We start from the raw sequence: 20856 nt of genomic DNA on the forward strand, positions 1-20856 counted from the left end.
CAGCAACGGCTTCCAGAAGACGTTCAGTAGTCCTGATGTAACATTTCCCAGTGTTTTCCCCAAGAAAGCTAAAGAAACATAAAATTTATAAATGATTAATGAATAAAAATAGTTTCTAAACTGTGTTACCAGCTCGTTACTTTAACTAAGCCAGAGCTGCAGCCAGGTTAAAACTAACACAGCAGAATAAATATTTATGCTTTGTTATGACAACTAAATACCAAATCATCTCTTCCTCAGAGGTGAACACACTGCTGCTAAAGCGCTAACATTAGCAGATTAGCTTTGTTTAGCGCGTTAGCGTTTTTGTGAACTTTGGAAACATTTAACGTATTTAGCTTCCTCTAAATTAATTTTTCCTGATTAATTATAATTAATCCGGGAATTTACGTTCTGTTTTTTGTAAACTTCCAGTTAAATAAAGTTCAACATCTGTGCTCTTATTTTGAAGTGGTGAAGACCGATCCGTTTCCTCTCCTCAGGTCCTCCACTGTGTACCCAGAATGCATTGCTGTATTTCCACAGTAAACGAATAGCGAAAAAGCAAATATATTTAAAACAATATTTCCCATAACTGCAGTTGGGATCATTGCGTTATTTAATTAGTGTTTATAGAAAATTCCTTAAATTAACGTGAGCTGTAATTTTTCTAATTTTAGAAAAATAATCGTTGGCATGACAACACTGCAGATGAGCTGCGTTTTATTTTTCTGTTAACAGCAGAAGCAGCGAAACGTGGACAGAAAAGCACGGTTGGGTGGAGACGACAGGAGCTTTACGGAGGATCAGAAAACCACGACTTTGGCTCCTTTTGTGTTTTATGGCTCCACATGATGAACTGCTGAAGAGTCACTTTGTTTCAAACCAAAGTGTGAAACTTTCCTGTCTGTCGGTTTTATTAGGGAGACTCTCAGGGGGAAAGTAAAGAGACCTTCTGCAGTGATTTTAGGGGAAAGTTGTCCTTAACAAAAATGTCAGACAGTTTTAGTTTTGCTTGTTATCGGCTCGGCCTCCAGCCGCCAACAGTCTGCTGCTCTCCAAGCCGCTCACACTTTTACTGTTAAAGTTGTTTTTGTTACAACAACACATTATGAAGTACGTCAGAAGGATTTAAGTGCTACACTGATCCTCGGTCTCTAATGTTTCCTGGTTTTATTATTATCATAAGAACCTAAAAGCCTCTTTTAAATCTCTTTATGAATAATTCTGCATTTTGATATCAGATCATGTTCTCCATTTACATAAATGATTATCTCTCTGGTTTGAGATTAATTTCCAATGTTCTTTTGCCCTATTTTATTAATGATGTGGATTTTATAAGATGCTCCTGAGCAGAACTGCAGATAGAAATGAGCCTGTGTGGCTAAATGTGGCTCATTTACATGCAGACTGAAGTATTCATGCTAATTGATGTGGCTGGCCCTTTAAATAAACAGCATTAAAGTTTAATGATCTGGACATAATTATGAACACACAGAGAAATCATGTAAAGTATGTGAAGCACGCCTGGTTCTGCAGGTTTTATGTGACACCCGTCGTCATGGCGAGCCAACATCTGATCCTCCATCAAACGTGAAAAAAAATCTATTTAAAGTTCTGAAAACTAAAAAAACATTTATTTTGTTTCTGTTAAAAGTCTCCTAACTTCCAGGTGTTCTCGTCTTTTCTTCAGAATATATGAATATATATTTGTTGTTGTTTGTGTTTTTTGGTTGTTGTTTCTCATCCTGGTGTTTTGGCCGTCGGGTTCGCTCGACGTGTCTGAGCTGCAGCTAGCTGAAGGACAATCAGCAGCCCGTCTGGGTTTCTGTCCGTCCAAATGTCTCTGGCCCCTGGGGTCAAAAGGTCAGATGCATTTGACATGAACACGATCCGTCTGACCCGCTGGTCAGGATCCACAGAACATCCAACCTGGACTGAACTGGAAACTTTCCTCTGTTTGGTCATCATGTGGGGAACCTGAACGTTTCCGATTGTTAAAATAACTTTAATATCAATTCAAATAAAACATGTTTCACTTCATTTATTTAAATTTATTTAAATTACTGCATGAACAATCAATTCAACAGGAAGTCGTTCAAAGACCTGAAGCAGCACAACCTGATCGATCCAGAAGGATTCCCAAAAAACATCAGACCTGAAGTCAAACATGGTGGTGGCAGTATCATGGTCAGGGATTCATTAAATGAGGAAGATTTTCTGCTCTGGCAGCAGAAAGTTCATCTATGTTCAACAAGCAAAATAAAGATTTAGTTGTGGTCTAGTCAAAGACCTAAATTTGATTGATTTGCTAGAGAATCTTCCAATGTGTCTGAATTGAATTCAGTTCAGTTCAGCAGGTTTAGGTTGTGATTACTGCTTCACCCAGACCTGAGGAATTCTTCATAAACTACATTTATGTTATGAAAGCAGTTCTTGCTCAGGTGTTTGGATTTATCATTTGTTTGTTTATGTGAAATATTTCATTGAGAGGAAACAGCAGGTGGGCTGATGTATTTCCTCCAGAGCTCTGTGTCGGAGCGTATTGGACATTGAAATGGTGCAGAAACATGAAAATATTCTGATAGTTCCAGGATGTTTTCTCATTTCTGCGGTTGTGTGAGGAGTAGTGGCTGCAGGGACCAGGTGTGCTGTGTGACCGCGGTTAGCTGGGCCTCCGGTGACGCCTGCAGCTTCACCAGCGCTCCGTCTCCTTCAGATGGGATTAAAGCTCCAGAGGAGACAGGAAGGAAAGACGTCTTCATGCTGCCTTAGCAGAATTTCAGCATAGCTGGGGGTAAATCAAAATTCACCATTTGACTCTCAGGATCTCAGCTCTATTCCAATTATGCTTTAAAGTATGAGAGCGAAGCTTTGAGCTCAGAAATACTCTGATTTTATTCATGTTTCCACAGAGCTGGGAAGTCAGTGTGCTACGGTGGACTGAAAAAGTATTTACACCCCTTGACCCTTTCTATGTTTTATGCTACAGTTGTTATGGGTACATTGGTGTGAGATAATCCAAGTTTTCATTGATTTTACTATCGATTTTGACATCGTTAATCACAATGTAAAGTTAGGAAGCACAATGGTTTCAGGACAAAGGAAATGATTGGGTGAAGACTGTGACATGTTGGGCAGTTTCTCTTCAGCATGTTTGAAAAATCCTTGTGGTGTCCCTCAGGAGTCGGAGTTAGGCCCCAGAATATTCATTCTGTGTAACAATTATGGTTTGTGTGAGATTATGATAATGTGTTGCATTGAACTATGAGAGGTAAAGCTAGAAAGATGGCCGCCTGGCGCTCTGTTTACGACAGTAAAGATGGCTGCCCGGCGCTCTGTAAAGATGGCCGCCCGGCGCTCTGTTTACGGCAGTAAAGATGGCTGCCCGGCGCTGTGTAAAGATGGCCGCCTGGCGCTCTGTTTATGGCAGTAAAGATGGCCGCCTGGCCTCTTCTGGTGCTGAATTTTGACGCATGTCTCACATTAATGACATAAAAGTCGGGTAAAACGCAACATGAGCGTTCAGACTGCAGACTCTTTGGAAACTTTGGGAGACGTTGTTCTTTGCGTTTAAACCAAATGACCAAACATCGTGACGTTACTGCAGCTGGACGGTTTCACTGACTGTGAAGGATTTAGGAAAACGACCTCGTGACCTTGCATCGACAGTCCGACTTTGTTCCGTCCTCGTCGGGCCCTCGGTGTGTGGATGGTTGTCTGTCCTGTTTGTCTCTCTGTCGCCCCCTGATGGACTGGAGACCTGTCCCTGTGTTTCACCTGCATGAAACATTTAAGGCAGGTCAAGACTTCATGAGCCGTGACTGGAAAACTGTCCTACATTCATTCACCAACTGTAGCTTCTATGATAGGACTAATAATGTGCTTCAATAATAATCCATAATCTGGTGTTCAGGGCAGAGAAAGTGGAGTGAAGGTTTTAATTTGTCTTATTTATCCTGGCAGAGAAAATCTCTTTTTAAGTACCTCTTCAACTCTCTCCATTAAACTGACCCCAGATTGTTACTTCTGTCATAATATCCAGTCACATAATTATTGTAGCAGAAATGAGCAGTTTTAATCCGGCTCAGTATTTAGGCCAGACCATCGAGCTTTGAGGGATTTGTCTCATTTCTGCTGAAGGAGTTTTGAGTCGTCTTCACTGCTGCAGTTCAGCAGAACGCTTTGAACGAAAGCTGAAACAGACAGCCACCTCTCAAAGTGACACTTCAAAGGGAGAAAAGTGAAATACTTTGGAAACTTTTTCAGTGTTTATTTTTCTTTTAGTCACCAAGCAGAGGAGAAAAACAGCTGAGTCAGAAAGTTTATTCTGACGTTTGCTAAATTCTCCTAATCCAACATTAAACTCATCCGGCTGCCAGTTCGACGCGCCGCGGAGAGACGAGCAGAAACAGAGTCATTAGGAAAGTTTTCTAATCTAATTAGCTCTCATTTTCACTGACACGACTTATCACTTTACAAATGACTATTTACACTGAAATAATTGATGCCTGATGGGAAATGGAGCCACACAGTGCAGGACCTCAGCTGCAGTGGCCGGCGCTCTCCACACAAATTAATCACAGCAGAAACAAGAAAACTGTGATTTTAATGGATAACTCAATTTAAAAATACTTTATTTACTCCAAAGTGGGAGAAATGAGTCTGTCCTGGTTGGATAGATGGAGGTGAAATGTTAATAAATCATCTGTTGACGGTGATGCTGTGGGCAGGAAGGAGCTCCTGTAGCAGTCAGTATCACAACGAATCTGAACAAGCCTCTGACTGTTGCTGTATGCCAGTCTCATGCTAACATGTATTAAGGAAGTTTAATTTAACATTAACTTTGGACAAAAGTTTGGCTCCTTCTTCCTTAGAGTCCCGGGATCTTTAGCAGGCGGGCTGCGGCTGGAGAAAGTGAAACCACGACACTGCGCGTTGACGTCACAGATCACAGAGTTTAATCCCACACAAAACAACGCATGAATCAATTAACGAAGCTGCAGAGGTACAGAGATATATTCATTACCTGTAACAGGAAAAATAGAAAAAGAAACACAAAGAAAACAAGGGGGGCAAAGACGCGTCTTTGGAGAAAGCTTTTATGCCAAAAAGCAAAACAGTGGTAGCATTCTGAATTTTTAACGCTTGCATGAAATTTTATACTGAGTGGGTGTTTCTTCAATTTAATATATTCAATTAAGGCGTTCCGTTCTTTAACCAATTAGAAACTCCCGTAGGGACTAAGGGAAACTTGAGAAGTCTCCTAATTTACAGCGAAGTTCCAAAGGCGTCTGGTTTCTGTCTGGAGACAAGGGCGGACCACTTAATCTTGGACCGCGCCAGGTACGAATGTCCCCGGCGCCGAGAGTCTTAAGATAAGATTTCGCAGACACCCTCGGAATCTGACGTCTCCTCCATTATCTCTCCTAACGTTCTCAAAGAGACTTGCATCTGGTAATTTTCAAGAAATGTTATCTTTGCAAACCCCTTTTTTGCTTTTGCACAGTCAGCCCCCAAAAGATTGAGTTCTGCCAAAATAATACATAAAATCCACAGGACAAAATAAAGTATACTTCCTGAGCCATTTTCTAATAGTAAAGAAAACATTTTCATTCAAACAATTTCCATTTGCTTCTAATATCGTCACAGATAATACAGTTTTCAAATACATTCATCCTTTAGTAGTTTTAAAATGAGATAATACAATCTTCAGTAAACATGGTATTAATACTTAGAAATTAAATGTTACGGGGTTTCAATCTTCTATTTTGCATTAGTTTTACACCATCGCAGATGCTGGCCTCCAGCAGGTCTCCCCCCAACTGCCTGCAGGAATGTTAATTTATGGCTCTGTGTTCTAGCCGGGCCGCAAAAGGCCCCATTTAGTGATCTGCATTCTAACCCCTGTCTGTCCGGTTCAAAACAAGAGTATCAAACCTACCCTTTTTACACATGCGTAAGATTAACTGTATTAAGTACTAAAATTAATCATTTTTCTTAACACATGCTAACAGCTCAGCATCCAGCAGCAGAGACGATATTCTACAGTAACATTATGACATCATCAGCTGTTAGCAGCTCTGCTAATCCGCCTCCTTTGCTTCTGTGGCGGCGGCGGCAGCTCTACTCGTGCTCGGTGCCAGATCCTAATTAAAACACTCCTAAAAGGAGCCAAGAGGAGCAGGACGATGTGCTGTGAAGCAGGAGGAAAATGTTTCTGCTCCTGTTAATTACAGAGTCGTTGTTTTCAATTGATTCAGAGAGGCTCCTTATTATGATAGGGAGGTTTTATAGTCGATGTTGTTTCTCAGGCTTGATAATTTATTCAGTGTCACCCAGCGGTGCCTCTGACTCTGGATGTGTGTTTCTATAGGCGTCTTTTATTCAGACATATTTTCTTTTCAGAAGAAACGATTTATTTCCGTCCTCCAGTTCAGGCCGCGCCTCTCCGCCGCTCCACACTGTTGCTGTTAAGTTGAACGTCGGAGCTTTGTTCACGACACTCTGAGGAGTTTCTGAGCCTCTTTTAGACCTGAACGTCGCAGAAATCAGGCAGGAAAAGGACCAGAGAGATTCCTCTGATTCAGATGTTTAGTTCCAGGTTAAACTGTTTCCTGCCTTCAGAAGACCCTGATTCTTCATGGTGTGGATCCATCAGGGTGGTGGAAACTTTCCTCTGAGGTCCAGCTCCATGTTAGCCGTGTTTCCATCAACTTCTGTTTACCCACATTTTGAAGCATCGCATAAGAAAAGTTTGATGGAAACAACAAAATGACAACTTCTTCATTTCCGTAAAAATATTTTACACTGGCTGGAGGTGGTGGTCGACTTCTCTGAAAAAGAGTTAATGCGCTAACGTGGAAATGGAAACAAGTTTCCCATCCACGGTGGGTCTCTGCCTTACCAGAGGCGCTAGACGTCCCTCTTGGAGCAGAGGAGCCTCTATTTTTCTGAGATGTGTTCATGCTAGTGCCAGCCTCCACTTCCTGTTTATTACAGCTGTGCGCAGCGTCAACATCTGGAGAAGGTTTGCTCTAAACCAGTTGATAGAAACACACTTAATTTGCATTTTCCTTGTTTCTTCTTTTTTGTAGCATTTTAAAAGTTCACTCAAAACTTGCATGACAGCTGGCTGCAGGTTTGGACTTCTCAGTTTGGTGGCTCTGGTAAGGCATAGACTCACAGTGGATGGGAGCGTTTGCTACGTCAGAATTTATGGATGTATTTATGTTTTCATCTTCTCTTTGGTGCATTAACTCTTTAGAAAACCTAAAAACCATCTCAAGTGTGAAAGCTTTTTTGCAAAATTGAGGAAGTTATTTCAGATTTTGCCGTTTCCATCAACCGTTTCTATTTTGATGTTTTAAAATTCAAATCAAAAAACGTTGATAGAAACAGCCAGCGATCCAGATCCCAGTCAAAGTTAAATTCACTTTGAAGCAGCTTGTTTTCCTCTGCTTCCTGCTCGGTGGGCAGGTACGTACCCACCGCGCCGCTGTACCTGCATCCTGACCTCCAGTCGACTCATTAGCTGATGTGGATTTCCTGTAAACTCCTGCTGATTAAAAGCCTCGTTAGCCGTGTTTCCTGCTTCCATTTCTCTGGCCTGCCAGACTTTAAGGTGAGCTTCTGTCAGGAAAGCTTTCTAAGAAATTAAAATTCTTCAACATTGCCAATTATTCTTCTGAGCCTGGTTGTAATTGTTGCCATTTTAATGGAAATGTTTTCCCCCATCTCTGCGTGTCCACACGCGTCTCTTCCTGGGACGCGGAGGCCAAACCGAGTCGCTGTGACGGGAGATTGATGCAACATGTGCCAACTTCTGCCTTCGCCCTCCTCTGCATTGCCACATTTATTTCCCCAGTGCAGACCTGCTGCACTGCGCTGATACAGACAAGAACTATGACCAGGTGTGACATGGGCAATTTGTACAAATAGCCTGAGGTAATGGTTGGCCAAAAACTGGGGAGCTCAGCGGAGTTTCAACCTGAAGTCCAGGCTGAGACGGCTGACTGAGGCGATTGTAGGCAAGCCCCAAGGAATCGCTTCTGTTTTAAGTACAATGGCTTCAGAAGAAAGTTTCCCTGTTTCTCTCTGTTTGTGACAGAAAGGAGAAAGAAAAAAGAAAACCATATTGTGTCAAGTTAGAGGGAATAGAAATTTAGTTGACCTTGTGCTTAGTCAGCAGTCAGCTCAAAGCTTTGGGCTCAGATGTGTTCAAAGTGTCAGACTGCACTGTGAGCTGCACGTCTCACACTTTCACTTGTTTTAAACCTTTTAATTAGTTTCCATGAGCAGCTATTTCAGCTGGATGGCATGTATTCAAGAGTGGCTTAATAAAATGGGTATAAACTGATCCAGATGGAACTGGTGCAAAAGCTAGCTTAGATGCTAACAGTACGAGTCATTAGCTTATATCAGTGTGATGTCATAAAGAGTGGTGGTGGATGGTGAGGCAGACGCGGTGGAACCAGGTGGAAGTGCAAATGATGATGTTTTAATGATGAGTAGTGGTACAAAACAGATCCAAATAGTCCAAAATCCTGGCAGCACAGCAGAGCGGAATACAAAAGCTCAGCACCGGTAGCAACAGGATAAACGAAGGACAGGAGACGACGAACTCAGAACACACTCGACAACTGACTGTAGGTAGACAAGGACCCGACGAAGAACAAAGGACACAGGTGAGGTTAAATACCCAGGGAGCAATCAAGGAAACGAGACACACCAGGGAGCAATCAAAGGGTAAGACAGGAAAACAGGGAGACTCAGAGACAGAAACTCGAAATAAATACACAGAAAAACACAGAACATAACATGTGAACCACAATGGAGGCGTTTAAACGTAGCCCCGCCCCAGTGAGAACATAGCTCCGCCCCCAGAAAAAACACACCAAAGAAGGCGGAGCCAATAGACAATGTGGGCGTATACAAGCGTAAGGCCACACCCCCAGACTGGGCCACTCCGCTGAGCGCAGGCGTTAGCAGCGCAGGCGTTAGCAGCGCAGGCGATAGCAGCGCAGGCGATAGCAGCGCAGGCGATAGCAGCGCAGGCGTTAGCAGCGCTAGTCGGTTTTTATTGAAAAGGCAGCAAATCTTATGACTTTTTTTTTGTTCGAGACTTTTATGGCGACACGGTTCAACCTGAGGGGGGCAGCACTGAGACGAGTTCAGGCAAAAATATTGCAGAACTAAAATTTACATAAAAATGTGAAAACCAGTAAAACCTCAGAGTTAAACCTGATCGGTTTCAAAGAGAAGAAAACCATCCTGAGAGCTTCCATCATCCACCTTCATGTTGATTTCAGACATTTTTTCAGCTTTGCATTGATTTCTGCCATGAAGATCAAAGTAATGCGATGGAGACTCCCAGCATAGCTCCGATTTTATTTCTGTAATCAGAAGGGAAAGTTTCCATCGTACCTTCAGAACATCTGAATTGATTAAAGAGTCAGAAACGCCTCATACCTTCATGAACACGTTTCTCCTGCAGTGAAACCCGTCACTGTTTGCATGTAGAAATAAATCAGTCGCATGTTGCAGAATGAGTCTGTATCAGAACTCGGACTGGGTCAGTTTTATGGGTTCATATCCGTCCTGCTCCACCATTACTGCTCGCATTAAAGCCTGGTTGGTCTCAGTGCAGCTGAGCGTGGGACCCAACATGGCCGCCTGAAGTCGGCCGCTTCGTCCCAGAGCGCCGCCTGATTGGCTGGCAGATCGCTCAGCCTGAAAACAGAACAAACACAGACCCAGTTTCGTTTCATCTCTTTGGGTTGTGTGGTTACTATAGCAACCAGCAGTGCTGCCCCCTGCAGGTTCCTCACAGCTGCATGAAATATGATCAGTTTTCAGTTCAGGGTTTCTAATTTAAAGCTGAAGTTAACTTTGAATTCAAGCTTCTCACTGAATATTCTAGCTGCTGTTAGCTTCTGCTGCTAGCTGCTGTTAGCTTCTGCTGCTAGCTGCTGTTAGCTTCTAACAGTTTCCACTGTGTGTTAATGCATATGAATGTATATTCATATAGATACGAAGTACGAAGTAATTTCCCTGCTGGGATGAATAAAGTACTTCTATTCTATTCTATTCTATTCTATTCTATTCTATTCTATTCTATTCTATTCTATTCTGTTCTATTCTATTCTGTTCTATTCTATTCTGTTCTATTCTATTCTATTCTGTTCTATTCTATTCTATTCTATTCTGTTCTGTTCTATTCTATTCTGTTCTATTCTATTCTGTTCTATTCTGTTCTGTTCTATTCTGTTCTATTTGGTGTTTGAAGTGGTAAAATAATCGTCTCTCCGTGTTTTTAGTTCTGAGTTTCCTGTGGAAATCAAACGTTCTTCTCGTCTCTGAAACCAGAAACTTCTGCCTGATCACAGTGGAAATGGGAGGAAGATGATTTTAGAAAGTTTTACGAATAAAATATGACAATTTATTTTTTTATTAATTGAAGGTCTGGCCTTTGACTAGGCCATTCTAAGCAATGAATGTGCTGTGCTCTAAACCATCTCTGTTCGTCCTGCTGGAGGTGAACTTTGACCCCACTCTCAGCTCTTCTGCAGGTTTTCCTCCAGGATTGTCCTGATTTTCCCCATCAACTCCAACCAGCTTCCCCACAGCATGACGCTGCCACCACCATGTTTTACGCTGGGCATGGCCTGTTCAGGGTGATGTGCAGGAGAAATTAAATTTTAATTTCTTAGAACATCTCAAAGTGAAAGAAACAGAATGATAAATGTAAATGTATTTTTTACAGTCAAAACCATAACGAACAACAACTTGGATTAGTAATTGTAATCTGATTACTTCATGGGAATAGAAACGTTTCACTGACGTCACTGCTCCTCAGCTCGCTCTGCTTTGTGTTCATCTGATTAAAACTTGAAATTTTTCATACAGTTTGTGCTTGAAATGTGAAAAAGCTCAGGGAGTGTAAAAGCTTTTGCACATATTGAACTCATCTTATCTGCAGCTGCAGAAACCGATTTCTCAGAGGAAACTACGTCCAAATGCTCAGAAATAAAATCCAACCTGCAGATGAGTTCAGATATCCTGGTAGACCTTTGTTTCATATTTGAACATATTTAGACTTTGGATCTGTTGGATCTGGATCTTTCCTACATTTGGTGCTAATGTGAGAATGTCAGATCATTTATTAGAAATGTTTCCCAGATAAACTGCAGTAACTGTTGGACTGTAAAGATTCGCTCCAAAGCTGCGATGGTGAGATGCTAAATGTGGAAACGGAGGAGAGAGTTTGGGTTCTCAGTTCCAGTCTCATGTGTTTCTGTCTCATCTCCACTTCTGATCCCTCTGCTTATCTCGCTCTCCCTGCTTTACTTTCTCCTCTCCGTGTTTCTGCACATGTGGATGAAGTGCAGCTGCTGCAGCGAAGCGCGACTCGACACCACCTCGCTGCTTTCAGGGCATCTGCTGATTGATGTTCTCATATCTGCTGCTCACACACGCAGAAACTCACTATTAGCTTCTGAGAGTCGGGCTGCAGTCGCACCAACATCCTGCTGGCAGGAGAGCGAAGGAAGTGATAGAGAAGCAGATAAACAACGCGGCGACGTGAGAACCCACTGAGAGGCGCGACAGGAGGAACAAGAGACGAGGCAGGATGCTTACTGTAATCGCATCGCCTCTAATATCCTGTCACTGCTTCCCAACTTCAGGACTGCAAACAAGTTTCAGTTCACTGAGGAAGATTCTCCCCAACCAGCGTTGAGACGTGTTGGTCCAACAAGTGTTGAAGTCGGGGTGAGATCTCTGGTCTCTATAGAAACGGTTTGAACTTCCTCCGTCTCTCTGCTCTGAATCCAACTCCTCTGGGATTTGGGGTCAAAGGTCAGGTTTCACTTAGCTTTGAGATGCTGATCTATTGCTCCCATGTTGTTAAAGCCATACCTTGTTGCCATGGTTACACAAAGTAAATAAGTAAAAGTAAAAATCCTTCCAGTTTTTCCAGAACCAGAGGGATAACAGGAACGATTCAACTGGAAAACGATGAGCTAAAAGCAGCGTGTTGCCACCATGAGAGGCGTTTTCTAAATATATGTTAAATACATCCGTCATCATTTTATTTCCACATGTAGGGAACTGCAGAGGCGTCGGAGCGTTCACGTATTTTTACCTGTTTCGCCAGCTGAACCCTGCAGCCCCGCCCCCTGGAGGCGCCGTTCTTACCTTCAGAGCTCTGGGGTCAAAGTGGAAACGGCAGAAATGGTTTCAGTTCCTAAGCGATGAGTCCTGCTGCAGTCAGAGCGACGAGCGTCCGTCACGTCCAGAGAAACGTCCGATGGCCAACAGGAAGTGAAGAGACGGATGGAGGAAGTCAGCTTGCGCTCTGGGAGCTTCGCCTCAGTTCTTAATGCATCAGACAGCTGAAGGAGCTCATGACCACCGGACCAAACTTTTAATGATCAGCGTGTTGTGACGTTGAGTCTGCAGTTGGCTAACGATCACAGACGTGCTGGATCATCGGAGCGCCGCTGCAGAAATCCGCTTCAACTTCCTGTGGAGCTCAGAGGAGTCGCGGCGTCGCCGGGTTCATAACGAGCTTCATCTGGGAAGCAGATCTGCTCTAATCACAGATATTTGATTACTAGATGGGAAACTCAGGCTGCAGAGATCTGGAAACTTGACCTACATTTGGTTTGGAAGTGAAGCTCTCAGAGGCTCTGCTCCGTTTTTACACCAGATTATCTGAGCGTCAGCAAAAAAATCCATTAAAAATCTTTAACTCTCCTGTGTCAACGCAACGGTTTAACTAAATAAAACTGTTAGCTGAGGAATCGGCTACCAGGGACTCACATCTAACTGCTCAGATTTTCCACAGCAAACTTTCTAATGGAAATCATGTTTTTATTATTTCAACTATTTACCAATAATTTATAGCAAATCATTTACAGATAAAGTTACGGATTAATGGAAACCCATTTCCACCATGGAAGAAAAACCCAACAGGAAGTTAAAGTTTTGAGTTTTAAAGTCATAATCAAGAGATTCAGAGATTCATGGCTTTCTGTCTCCTAATACACTGTGAAAGTTGAAATTCTGACTTTTATTCTGGAAATTATGGTTATAAAGATAGAAATGAAAATAAATGTTTCAGTTCAATCTGCTGGGCTTTAAGAAACGTTTTACACTAATTTGTTTCATCATAAATAAAACAGAAATCATTTCCAATATTTGATATGCTTCAGATGTTTTAAGTGGCTCTGTTTTCATGTATTTGATAATTAACTTATTAAGTCTTGGTAAAACATCAGCCTCTCAGCAGGATGACATGCAGATTTAGCACAAATTACAAAATGATCCAATTTCTTGCTCAAATCATAGAAAATCATCATTTTCAAGAGGATTTGAAGTAACCGTCTAATTCTAGCCAATTAAAGCGGCGGCGTCTTTCAGAGCAGACGCTAACCGGGACAGTTGGCTGTGTTTGGGTTTGGATCCTGCTAACGAGCCGACCTGACAGGCTCAGATTTAAAATTTAAAGCAAACGGTTTGCAGATTGTGACTGGAGCTGCCAGTCGTCCTGAAGGAACAGCTTCAGCCAGGGTCACTCTGGGTCACTCTCAACTTTACAAAACTTTTACCAAAATAATCTGGAAGCATCTTGTTAATCTCCTGAATGAAATAAAAGCGGGCAGGATATTATTCTTCGTGTTTTGCTGGTTTTTCCTGGTTTAAATTGGATTTGCTGTTGAACGTGTCCAGGTGATAAAAACGGACTATTTGTTGACTGATTTGTTTTGGCCTCCACTGCTTTTGCAGATAAACACGTTGAACCAGATATGAAAATTCTTAATGGCTTTTTAATGTCTTTCTAATTTGCACTTTAAAGCGTTCTAATGGACTGCTGTTGTGTTTGCACAGAGGGGAGAAACGGTGGATCTGACTCATTTGGAGGATCGGTCTGCTTCGGTTCAGGCAGAATTTTAACTCTTCAGGTTTTCTACAGAAAACCAGCCTGGTGTCTGCAGGAAGAGCCAGGGTTTCACCTGATGAGCAGATGTTTGGGTTCACGGCTGGTTAAACGTTTTAACACAGTCAGACACTTTTCATGTTGGGAAGGAATGTAATGATCGGGTATGAATTTACTGCACACAGGATGTGATTATAACATATTCCACTCCTGCAGATCTGATGCCAGTTCAGGGTAAATATTGCAGCAATTGCTCTATAAAAACATCATAAACTGCTAAGCTAACCAGTCGCTTCTGAAAAGCATCATGGAGAATCAACTGAAAGTGGAACTGATGGGTTGCCATACTTTTTACTAGCGCTGACACATTAAAGTATTAACTCTGATTAATTAACAACATGTTAAAAAATGTTAATGCAATTCCACATTTTCTGGCTCCGCCTCTATTTATGTACCCAGATGAAGTCACATGACTGCGTTTGTGAGACGGGAAATATTTAAACGTTTAGATATTGTCCAGGGTAATATCTACCCTGGATATTAAAATAAAATTCACTTTATGACTTTCAAAGAAAGTGAACAAACATCCTCATCAAAGGCTCCCTAAAATATTTAGACAGTTCTCCAGTTTTATGTCAGTTTTCTGCCGCTCCGTAAATAACCAGCTTGTCGACGCCGTTATTGGCATCATGCAAAGATCTGCTGAGATGCTCCAGATGACGGGACGTTGGAGCCGCTGATTCATTCAGATGATGAAACCATCGTGTAACAGTTACTGTTCAATAATGTAGTCAGAGATGAGAAGAAGGAAACATATGGAGGTTAATAAGCTGAGAGCCGCCCTGCTGCAGTAAAGATGAAACTCAGATTCTCTGTGTGTGTGTGTGTGTGTGTGTGGGTGTGTGCGTGTGTGTGTGCGCGTGGGTGTGTGTGTGTGTGGGCGTGTGTGCGTGCGTGTGTGTGTGTGTGTGTGTGTGTGTGTGTGTGTGTGTGTGTTTAAGGTAGAGCGATGTGGGACAGAGAGAGTTCGTGATGTTAAACATGTCGTCATTAATGGTGCATTTAACCTGACTGCATTCCTCTCCTCTTACAGTGAAACATTATTTGCAGGTTAACAGCAGTAATCATGGGATGTGTGTGTGGGTGTGTGTTGGTGTGTGTGTGTGTGTGTGTGTGTGTGCGCGTGGTGGGGTGTGTGTGAGAGAGAGAGCGAGAGGGGAAAGGTGTGAGCAGAGGTTGATTGCGAAGCCATTTCCCAGGGCTTAGTCGAGCTCTGTTAGCTGAAGAGCTCAATTTCAAAGACAATTTCTCCACTGCTGAGCACTTTGGCAAAGAGCAGCTATATGGAGAAGGAATTATGCAGCCCGGTGTGTCTGTGTGTGTGTGTCTGCGTGTGTGTGTGTCTGCGTGTGTGTGTGTCTGCGTGTGCGCGCGTTTGTCTGTAATACCTTGTGGGGACCATTTTCCTGACTCATACTACATTGTGGGGACCGAAGCCTGGTCCACTGGGGGAACCCTGAGCTGTTTGTGATGCTAGCTCAGAGCTTTTTTAATCAGCCATCAGAGCTATAAAGCTAGCCGCCATCAGAGCTAAAGCTAGCCGCCATCAGAGCTAAAGCTAGCCGCCATCAGACCTATAAAGCCAGCCGTCATCAGAGTTAAAGCTAGCCGCCATCAGAGCTAAAGCTAGCCGCCATCAGACCTATAAAGCCAGCCGTCATCAGAGCTAAAGCTAGCCGTCATCAGAGTTAAAGCTAGTCGTCATCAGAGTTAAAGCTAGCCGCCATCAGAGCTAAAGCTAGCCGCCATCAGACCTATAAAGCCAGCCGTCATCAGAGCTAAAGCTAGCCGTCATCAGAGCTAAAGCTAGCCGTCATCAGAGTTAAAGCTAGCCGTCATCAGAGTTAAAGCTAGCCGTCATCAGAGTTAAAGCTAGCCGTCATCAGAGTTAAAGCTAGCCTTAGCATTCGTCCAGGATGTGTGACATTGTCTCTGTGTTGTTGTTGTGTTGTACAGCTAACCTTCCACCAGTTTTCTTCCTTCCTTGTTCCTCTGGAACATGGTGAATGTTTCTGGTGTCTGAGAAACAGTTTGGAAATAAAACCACATGACAACGTTTATCAGCTCAGACCCAGAGCTACAGTTAGCAGATGTATAATTAAGCATAAAAATCTAATAAAAGTGTTTTTTCTAGTTGGTTATCAGAGTTTTACTTATCCTCTGGTTTTTATTATGGCCTTGTTTACTTGACAGAAGCTAATTTACACCCGCTCAGTTTTAATTATATGAAATAAACAATTCGAGGATTAATCTATTTTTATTGTTGAACTTTAAATATATATTTATATAAAACAAATGCAGCCGCTTCAGAACCTGTTTTATTTGACTCAACTCTGATTTTTAATTATATTTTTGAAGCAGTTGTAAATTCTCTTTTCTCTATCAGACAATTAGGAAATGTTTTCTTGCCTCAGCCGCTGTTTGTGCTTCTGCTCATAAATATGAACTAAAACTGAATCTGTTGCTGCTGTTCTAGTCACATTGTTTCTGTCCTCCTAACCTTTTTGCAGATATGCGGTTCTGAGCGACCCGGCGGCCTGGCTGAGTGTGAACCCGGTCAGAGGAACCGTCAACACCTCGGCCTCTCTGGACCGGGAGTCTCCGTATGTCCAGGCGAATAAATACACGGCTCTGTTCGTCGCCACAGACAACGGTGAGTTCCCTCCTTTCAGCTCGGCGACAGGAAGTCGAGTCTGAAGCAAAGTAAACGACAGGAAATGGGTTCTAACGACGTGTTGGTATCGGTTCTGTTCGGTTTACTAACAGCTGTGGTTTACACACTGACCCAGTATGTTTAATGCCAGGCTATAAAACAGAAATATGTGGATATTTTATTAGTCTTTTATTTCTTCTGAAAGGTTTAAGGTTGTAATAAAGTTGTTTTTATTTGTATCATCCAGTCAGACGTTTCTGTCTTTCCTACAAACAGAACCAAACGTTAAAATGTAAACTTCATCACAAATTTCAGCTGCTTCTGCTTCATTTTCTAAGATCTTTCAGAAACGTTTAATTTCAGACAGAACAGAAGTAAAGACTAAATACCCGAAATGCAGAGGAAGCATTGGTCACTGTTTGGCTCACTGGAGGTTTTACCAGAACTTTAAACCGGATCACAGATTAGTTGGGTTTTTCATGTCTCAATTCTGATCCTTTTACCAACTTACAAGTAACTTTTCAGCAAGATATTGGATCTCATTTTAAGTCAATAATGTCTTAATATTGATGAGAAAAGCATTTTTATTGCCAAAGGGAACGATGTCTTGTAAAATGTTAAATAATCAACCTCCCATGTCTTTGCTGAAGACGTAGGAGTCGACTGTAGTCAACATTTCACAGGTTGGTTTGGATCAATTCTTTTTCCTTATTTAAAAACTGTTAGTTCCTACTCAGCTTATATTAGTTTCCACATCACTGCTGTCCGGCTCACCTGTCTGTCCTCACCTGGCCGGACTGAGGCTGTCATCGTCCTGCAGTGGCGGAGCGGCGGCCGTTGGTGGCGCTGTGTGTGTCGGCCCATACGGCGGCCGGTCGGCGCTCTCTTTCATTTCTAGTTTCTTTCTGTCTCATCATCTCTCCCCGCCCCGTCAATCCATCTGCTCTACTTTTCCCAGGAGATCCTGACAGATCCATTAGAGGAACTGGGGGATTCTATTAGCCGGCAGCAGAATAGCGGCGTTGTGCGGGGGAATTCGGCAGCCGCAGAAAGATGAGTGCTGAAGGAGGAGTAATGATGGGGCCGGAGGAGAAGGCGGGGAGAGGTGGAGGGGTCAGCGCAGGCAGAGAAAGGAAGGGACATGAGACGAGATAACAAGAAGAAGATATAGAGCCAGGAGGACGGCGGCGGAGAGATGGAAGAAAGACAAATGGAAAGTAGATCCAGCAGAGAGAGTAAGGAGGACGGAGAGACAGTTTGATGGTTTTCTTTTACTTTTTTAGACGTTACCTGATCGATAACCTGAAATTAAGTTCAAATTTAATCAACAAAATCACAACTAATGTCATCTCAAAGCACCTTACAGATCAGTTCATATCCACTAATGCAGTCAGAAATAGATTAATGCATTCAGTCAGTTATTGTTTAAAGTCAAATCAGCTTTTTTTGTTATTAGTGTCATTTGATTTCATGCTGCGTTATGCAGATTCGCTCTGATTATTATCAACTCAAGTTGTCCTGCTGAAGGCTGGAAGAGAGAAATCCAACATGGCAGCAAAATCTGAGGGATTAGTCCAAGTTTAATGTCTGAGAGAAACTGGTAAATGTTCACATTTCATGTAGTTACGTCACCAAGTAGTGAGTGGTGTGATTAGTAGATCTAGGATTTACTACCTGGATAAATTAAATGAGTATCAGGCAGACGGACAGACAGACAGACAGATGGACAGAAAACGGACAGACAGACAGACGCTGCGGTGAAGAACTGAGACTTGAACCCAACGTGTTCAGAACCATCAGTATCACAGCAGGAGCTCAAACTTCTCTGTTCTTGTTCTGCATTTTTAAAGGAGCAGCAGGTTCTCCTTCTGTCTGCTGCTCCAGTTTCAGCCGCCCAGCAACGCAGCATAAAACCTCTTTCAGTCCTCCGGCTGTGAGCTGAAACATGAGCAGCAGAACGAGCTCTGACCCGGCCCATTTTACTCCTGCAGTTTCTGTCATTGGCCTGAGAAATTGGCTCCGTCCCCACAGTAATCTCTGCTGTGATTGGATGACAGCTTCCCTGTGTAGGCTGCTATCAGGGTATTGATTTCCTCTTACACATCATCATCTTTATATTTATGTGGAGTCTCTGGGGATTTCCTGCTAAGAGCAGAGCTATGTCAAACAAGCAGCTCTGTATGAAAGCTCTTTGGTCACAATGACATGAGAGGAAAAAATAAACTGCAGGAAAAGTGAGAACATTTGCAATTAAAGGAAGTCTAGTAAACACTTAACTTTATTAACATTCAAAATAATTCCCTCTATTCTGGAAGAAAAGTAAAAATAAAAAAGCAAAGAAAATGTATAATTTTAATTTTATTACTAGACTTGAACATGAGAGTCATAAAACCTGACTTGGACTTGTACCAGAGGACTTGGACATTTAGTAAGTGTTTATGTCTGTGAGGTTTTGCTGTTGCATGATGCACTTCTGTCCTAGTCAAAGCCTTCCTCTGCTCTGTGAAAGCATTGCTTCAAAGTGGTGGAACGTCATTCTGCACAGTCACCTGATTATAACAACAGATTCATAAAATGAGCTGCAAAAAGTAACATTTAAAGTTGTTGCAGCTCATTTTATTGTTTTAAGTCTGAAAATCAATTTCCAGATTCAGTTTAATAAATTAATGTGCAGCAAATAAATTACAGTAAATGTGTAATGTGCATTTTTTAAAATCTTGTTTCATTTTCAAAAGTTTATAACTTAAAAAAGAAGTTGTGTAACATTTGCAACAATATTAATATTTTAGATGAAATAATAATTTGCGTTGTTGAACCATCTTTTTCTGCTTTGCCTCTGTCATCGTTTTTTAAACTTCTCCTTCTGCTGGGTTGAACAAGCAGCCTGTTGATCAGTGGGAGCACTGCTGCCCCCTAGTGACTGGAGGCGTGTTTGTTGTTCAAGCTACTGCTGTTGAATCAGTAAAATAAGATTTAAATGACTTTTTTACTCAGTTTTTGTAGCTGATTTGTTTTTCGGTGACCTGTCAGCACAGCTTGGTTGTGCTTTTAGAAATGTGTGTGTGTGTGTGTGGGTGTGTGTGGGTGTGCGTGTGTGTGTTGGGGTGTGTGTGTGTGTGTGTGTGTGTGTGTGAATGCGTGTGTTTGCTCTTTGTTGGGGGTCTGAAAGCCCTTCATCCATCTGTGTTTGCTCGCAGTGTGTGCCTCCACCCATCAAGTGTTTGTGAGTTAATGAGCGATAAGCCAAGCTGCAGCAGGACCTGGCCGGCAGTGGCGCCGCGCTGCTCTGTTTGCGCGGGTTCTGGTCCAGCCTGAACCCAAAACCCACAAGCTGCTTCTGTAAAGTCTGATCAGCAGCGAAGCTTCAGCGCCAAACGATCCTCTGCAGCTGCTGATTCCCTGCTGGGACAGCAGCTGGGCGCTCCTCTGCCTCCATCCTGTACATCACTGTTTGTGATGTTGGTGGGGTGCTGTGTGTGTGTGTGTGTGTGTGTGTGGGTGTGTGTGTGCGTGGATGGATTGAAATTGTTTGCTTATATTGGGTTTTAATATCTTTGTGCCTCTCTGGCCGGCTCCTGTGTTTCCACACACTGCTGGGTGTTTTTGTTCTGTTTTCTCATTTAAATGTTAAACCGCCTTCTGGTGGGGGCCATTTGTCATTTGGAGACATGAATACATTATCAAGACCCCAGTTGTCTGAAAAACACTTTCACATTATCCTCAGTGTCTGCTGCCACCAAACCTGCTATTAAACCCGTGAAGCCAGCAGCAGAGCGCTTCGCCTTCAGCTCAGAGGACAGACCTTCAGTTCGCCTCAGGAGTGAAGCGTTGTGTGTTTTTAAAGCGAAACACAGAGCCGTCCTCGTTAATTACCGCATGTATTAAACAGACATTCAGGCAGAAGGCTGAACACGGTAATAAGTCCCAGGGTTCATCACAGTCACATCATCTGCTCTGATCCAGAAGCTCAAAGTAAAGCAGCTGAATGCTAATGGAGCCCAAACAACGAGGCCGGGAGGAAGGTCCTGATGACGGTGCATCGCCTCCTGGAGGACGGAGGAGGACCTGCACCTGGCTGGCAGTGGGGCCGGTTCTGTTTGTGGGACCGGTTCTGTTAGTCTGCATGTCCAGCAGCTTTAATGGACTGACTCGGAAAACTGGGTTTCACTGGAAAATGGCGCCAGATGGGGAGGACAGGATGGGCGGAGCCAGAGGGGTGGGG

General features: G+C 42.8%; 1 protein-coding gene across 4 annotated transcripts in view; it reads left to right on the forward strand.

Moving 5' to 3' along the window:
- cdh13 (cadherin 13, H-cadherin (heart)) overlaps positions 1 to 20856 on the forward strand; it is a 310128-nt gene that overhangs the window by 255018 nt on the left and 34254 nt on the right. For all 4 annotated transcript variants that reach the window (XR_004341798.1, XM_032582655.1, XM_032582639.1 and 1 more), the window contains one exon: positions 16492 to 16634. Coding sequence is in view for 3 of the 4 variants with exons in the window: in XM_032582655.1 (XP_032438546.1) it covers positions 16492 to 16634 (143 nt within the window). In the remaining variant the exon portion in view is untranslated. The remainder of the gene's footprint in view (positions 1 to 16491; positions 16635 to 20856) is intronic.

Source organism: Xiphophorus hellerii, chromosome 2 (genome assembly GCF_003331165.1).
Source record: "Xiphophorus hellerii strain 12219 chromosome 2, Xiphophorus_hellerii-4.1, whole genome shotgun sequence".
Lineage (NCBI taxonomy): Eukaryota > Metazoa > Chordata > Actinopteri > Cyprinodontiformes > Poeciliidae > Xiphophorus > Xiphophorus hellerii.